General features: G+C 32.1%; 1 protein-coding gene across 1 annotated transcript in view; it reads left to right on the forward strand.

Moving 5' to 3' along the window:
• LOC106469999 (cadherin-23-like) overlaps positions 1-6265 on the forward strand; it is a 94730-nt gene that overhangs the window by 71033 nt on the left and 17432 nt on the right. Inside the window, exons 25-28 of the mRNA XM_022398558.1 lie at positions 985-1173; positions 1402-1515; positions 3671-3791; positions 4215-4507. Coding sequence (XP_022254266.1) covers positions 985-1173; positions 1402-1515; positions 3671-3791; positions 4215-4507 — 717 coding nt within the window. The remainder of the gene's footprint in view (positions 1-984; positions 1174-1401; positions 1516-3670; positions 3792-4214; positions 4508-6265) is intronic.

Here is a 6265-nt window from a genome sequence, read left to right on the forward strand (position 1 = left end):
AAGGAAACGAGGCTGGAGATATTGTAGACATAATTTACTCAAACTATAAACCCCTATTTTGGCCACATGCTGTGACCTAGAATTACATTTGGTGGATTCAAAATACGGATATGTAGTTTGAGTAAATAATATCTACAGTATCTCCAGTCTTTTTTCCTTACTTTTTACAAACTCTATTTGCATGTTTTTAAATTCCCAATTTTTTTATTTATTTTATTTACTGGTTTTTTATGCTCAACTATCTGCAAAAGATTACTTGATATGATAGCTAACTTTATACATTGTAGTGATAATAAAATAACTAGTAGTTATCTGATACGGTTCATGATGATTTACTATAGCTATTTACTATTTGATCGTATTAGTTTGCGGTCTAAAATGTTAAGCTGCAGCTGGAGATTGTCATGGGGATTTGTTTGAGAATATTGTGACATATATAATGCATGTCAATAGGCATATATATACCTAGACTAAGACAAAATTCCCATCAAGCACGTATAAAATTTTACCAGTAGAAATGGCAGCCTTTTCAAATAACTGAATCTTTACTGTTTAAGGTGCATTTTGTCCGAATGTTCTATTAGGGTATTGTGCAGTTTGTTGTGATCGCTATTATGAACCATTATCGTGGTTCATGATATTGTAGTGTGTTACATTTTAGATTATATTATAATATGGATGAGACTATTGAGGCTTGGTTAGTGTGCCCGGACTGTGAATCCAAAGTTTCATGATTTGCATCCCATTTCCGCAAAAACATGCACCACAGTTCAGAACCGTGGAAATAGTCTACAAGTGTCAGCCAAATTCCACTATTTGGTCAGACACAAGTAGACCAAGAGCTGTTGACTAGCTCTAGTCTGTCAGTTAAAACTTTGGAGAGTGCTGTGCAAAAATAGCCCTTGTATTGTTTTACTCAAATAACTTAAACAGCAACATGAACTAAAACATGTTTATTCTACATGATAAATATGATTTATTTAGAATGCGACAATTGGAACTACCATAACAGAAGTTAAGGCTACCGATGAGGACGAAGGAATAAATGGGGAAGTAAGATACCGATTGAAAAAACTGCCCAATGGTCACTGGAAGACATTTCAGATCAGCGAGAAAAGTGGTATTATGACTCTAAGACAAGAACTGGATCGTGAGACTCAACGAATATACGAGGTAAGCTAAATGACTGAAAACAAATGGTGTAAATTAAAGTGAACATTTAAGAGTAATTTTTTTTATGAATAGCAGATAATAACTGTACCATTTTCGATGTTTTGATAAAAATCTAAGATTATTTTCTCAAAAGCTACTGTTCTTACGAATAGCTTTCATTATTAGGTCGAAAAATAACTTGAACTAATCTGTTCATCATTGATCTTTTAACAATGTGTAATTTTTTAGTTACGTGTCGAGGCCTTTGACATGGGAGAACCAACGTCTCTGTCCACGGATTTGGATCTGAAAGTTTATGTTACAGATGTGAATGATTATGCCCCAGAATTCACACAAGACATTGTAAGTTTTGTATATTTTTTTTCTTTATACAGTTACTATAAAAAAAATTGAAATATTTCTGTTTTAGTAATGAGAAAGTAGGCTTCATGTCAGCGCACAACTGAGTAAGTTACTTATCACGATTACTGTTCCTTAAGAAAAAAAGAAAGAGTTGTAAGGTTCCCAGAACATTGCATAATTTTCGTAAAGAACGTAAATGGGCATTTCAACGTGATTAGGTCTTACAGTATGCCTCTTGTGATCTTTAAAGTCAGTTATAATTATTTAGTTTAAAATAACTTGCACTTGATGTGTCTTAATAACAAAAAAATTCCTTATCCATTTTAAATCTTTCTTTTCTTTCAATATTGTCAATAATAGAATGCAAATAGAACATTATTAGGAAGTAACTGTTTGTCTCTTAGCTTAAATTAAACAAAAGAATAAAAAAATAATAAAGTAAAATCAGACAGAGTGCCTTCACCTCGGATGTTTCAGCCATGGGCTTTCGTAACTACCTGATGTAGGTTTATAGCCAAAACATTGCGAATAAAGCTTTTTCGTTTGAGAGGTGAAGGTACTGTATATTTGATTTTTCTTTACATACTTATTTATGTATCTCAGTTTTATACTATTTAGCTTGGAATTTTTGCTATTTTACTGAATTTCAAGTTTCAGGTATATTAACTAGAGTTCATCACTAATTTTAGCATAACATTTTTTTTTTTCTTATTGTGAAGTTAAATAATTTGATAATCAGAATTTATTTATTTTTATTTTGTTCTTTTACTTTTAATGTAGTTAATATTTTATTTGTTTTTTGCTCATAGAAAATTAAGTTCAATTGATACATGATATAAACATGCTACAAATATATTTTGTCCTAATGTGCCATTCACTACAATATTGTTGTTAGCTCTTTTTTAAGTTTTAGTTTGGAGGTTAGCTGGAGAGCACATAACGTTATGAGTTAAATTTTTTAAAAGTAGACGTGGAATATCTAGAATGTCCTATATTTATAAAAATCTTGTAAATTTTGGAATATTGAGAGATGTGAATAGGTTATGAATATGAGAATCACTGAAACATTGAGTTAGTGTTTTGCTTTCAGTTGATATGATACCAATCATTCGGTGAAGCTTTAGTTTTTGTGAAGTATTTGGATCTGTGTTACTGTGGTAGTCATCGCGTATATTCAGTTACTTTGTCAATCAGCCATGAAACTGTACAAGTCAGTTTATTTTTATGTTAGTCGTAGTGCAGTTAGCATAGCATTTCCGATGGGACGTCACTTGTAAACTTAGACCTACAAGTTACAATGGAAAAATATGTGAAGGCAGCTTCTACATAAAAGTGTTAAAGCTTGTTTGCTTTAGAGCAGAACAACATTAGGCTATCTGCTGTGTCCATCACAGGAATTAAACCTCTGATTTTAGCATTGTAAGTCTGTACTCTTACTATTGACCCATCAGGGGACATATTAAGAAAGGACTAAAGTAATTTGGTATTGTTAGGTGGACTTCATATCATTTTCTCCAAATAATTAAAAAAACTAGTCTAGTGATGGAACAATGTTACAACAATATTGACCATGTTAACTTTGTGTAGTTCTCTGTCTACCAGTATAACAATATTTGTGTATTAACTATTATATATAGTACTTTTAGTGATTGACATAATGTTTATGACCTTGAAGATGAGCTAAAGCCTAAATGTTAATGAATAATTCATGATAAGGGAGCTAATTACTAAATTTTGAGATTCCTTATTTCTATCCTCTCAAAAATGAACTTTTTTAATACACAGTAAGTTAAGCCTAAATTATGCCTGACCATACCTATGCCGTGTGTTGTTTGGATGTTGCATCCACTAAAGGTGACAGTTTTCACCTAAGGTGGTTTTAAAATGTTTGACTGTGTTAAAAAGGGATTAGCACGAAAAAACAAATTAGTTAATTTAGTTTCTACATTTCTGTTAATATAGTTATACAATAACTGTGTGTTTTAGATTTTAATGCTACATACTATCATAATCAAATTAAGGTCAATATTTGTTATAATACTTGTTCAAAATCTGTTGGGTTAGATGCTTAAAGATAGTAAATAAAAATAACTTGACACGTGTCATAATTTTTGCTCGTCTTTGATTGGTTCAATATTACCATATTGCATTATAGGACCATGTGACTTTTACCGAAAATTTGCCAGCAGGTCAGGAAAAATTCAAACTGACTGCAACAATTGACAAAGACGATGACGATGGTGTTTCTAAACCAATACCATGTTATTTCATTGTAGGTGAGTTGAGAAGTGTTTGACTTCTATGTTTCAAACAGTGGTTAAAGAGTTGTTTCTTTTTACTTTATTTTCATAACATGTAGTACAGTACTCCAGTACTAATAAGCAATTATTTTAACTTTGTGGTAGTAGCAGTAATATGTTAATGATTATATTAATTTATATGACAGTTTCCAATATCCATATCCTAGTCTCAACTCTGAAAGAGTCCAGTAACTTAAGTGGTTCTAGAACAGTATAGTAGCAACTGAGCTGAAATTTTCTTTACCTTGTACTGATTCCATGAAAAATCTGGAAAGCCTAAAAACAAAATTATTGATTAGATTACTTTCTGGAAATTCTCCCCACATTTCTAATGTTTATTGAATTGGATATAAAGTACTGAAAGATTGTGAAGTTTTTATAATAAAGTATACTTTGTAGGTGGTAATGAAAATGGCAACTTCCGGTTGGACATCTTTACTCATGAACTGTCCACCACCAAGACTTTAGACAGAGAAGAGCGTTCCAACTATAGCCTCATAGTTCAAGCATCAGATGACTGTTTCCATGTGCCACCAACCATTTCTCATTTTGACCCTCGAGACAATTCATTGTTACAGGTTCAAGTGAATGTTAAAGATGTGAATGACAACCCTCCTTACTTCATTAGTCCTGTATTTACTGGGGGATTAACTACAGAGATGGACTTTAATACTGTAATTTTGAGGGTTAAGGTAAGGAATTTAGTAGGACAAATAATACCAGACTTCAACTTGACATTATCACTGTAATTACAAAGGATAAGGCTAGACTTAGGTTAGTATGTAAGGATGAGCAGATTGGCTGGTTGGACTTGTGGGATCAGTTCAGTGGAAGAAGGGAGATTTTTGGAATGGATGATTGACATTTAAATAGGATAGGGGCTGGCTTGTTTGCTAAGGCTATTAACTCAGCTGTAAGGGAAGTTTTAAACTAGGACTAGACAATGGTGAGGGCCAGGAAAACTAAATGCTAAAAGAATAAGAGGCAGAGAAAAGTTTAGCATAGGAAATGTGTGTAGTTATAAGATTAGGCTTAATTGTTACTTTGTAATGCTATAAATATAAGAAATAAAATAGGTGACCTTAGAGCACTGGTAGGAATGGAGGATTTGGATATGATAGGAATAACTGAAACATGGTTAAATGTACACGATTTTGATAACAGAAGTTTCTTTGAAATACAGGGTTATAGATTATTTAATAGGTAAAGAGTATTAAAGAGGGGGAAGGAAGTGGCTTTATATGTAAAATGTGAGTTACATCCTGTTGAAGTTGAGGATAAAGATAATAGCAAGAAGAGTGAATCCATTTGAGTTTATATTAGTGGGAATTTGTTACAGACCACCAGATGATACTGATGAAATTAATAGAAAATGTTACAATGAGATTAAGATTTCATCTGTTAATGAAGTCATAATTATGGGTGGTTTTAATTTCAGGCATATAGATTGGGAAATGCTAGAGTCAAACCATGAGGGAGAAAGTTTTTTTTGGAAACTATTCAAGATAGCTTTCTTCACCAATTAGTCAAGGAACCTTCTAGAAACAATGCTATTTTAGATTTATTGTTAACTTCTAATATTGAAATGATTGAGAGGGTGGAAATTGGAGAACATCTGGGTGCAAGTGATCATTGCTCTATTAGGTTCGATGTTTTGCTGTATATGGAGATAAGGAATAATGATATTTTGGTTACAAGTTTAAACAAAGCAAATTTTGAAGGGATGCGACAAGAGTTATCTGTTGTAAATTGGGCAGCTGAGTTATTTGGATACACTAATCAGATGTTGAAGATTTTTAAAGATAAATTTTTAAATATTCAAGGTAAACATTCCTTATAGAAAGAAATGTGTAGCTGCAAGTAATAAGCCAGGTTGGCTCACAAAGAGTTTAAGTGATATCATTTAAAAAAGCACCATAAATTTAAGAAATTTAAATTGATTGGTATGACAGGAGATTTAGAAGATTATAGAAAATCAAGAAAGTTGGTGAAACAGGAAATTAGGACATCAAAAAGGATGTATGAGAAAAGGTTGGCTGAAAATGTAAAAAATTAACAGCAAGGATTTCTTTAAATAAATTACAAGTAAACAAAATGTTAGGATGGGGGTAGGACCCTTGAGGGATGATAAAGGAAGGCTAGCATGTGATGATTATGAGATGGCTAGGTTATTAAATTTTGCTTTTTCCTCGGTTTTTACAAACGAAAATTTAAGCAGTATTTCACATCTTGAACAGTTGATAAATGGAAAAAGAGATCAAACAAGATGACTGCATTAATTCTGAACTGGTTAAGAAAAAATTGGGAAGTTCAAAAATCAATAATGCTCCTGGGCTACATAATATTTCCTGAAGGGTTTTGAATGAGGTTAAAGATTAGATATGTAAGCCACTTACTACTAGTTTTTATCAGTTCTTGAAAAGTGGATAAGTACCAGAGGATTGGAAGTT

Source organism: Limulus polyphemus, unplaced genomic scaffold (assembly GCF_000517525.1).
Source record: "Limulus polyphemus unplaced genomic scaffold, Limulus_polyphemus-2.1.2 Scaffold3764, whole genome shotgun sequence".
Lineage (NCBI taxonomy): Eukaryota > Metazoa > Arthropoda > Merostomata > Xiphosura > Limulidae > Limulus > Limulus polyphemus.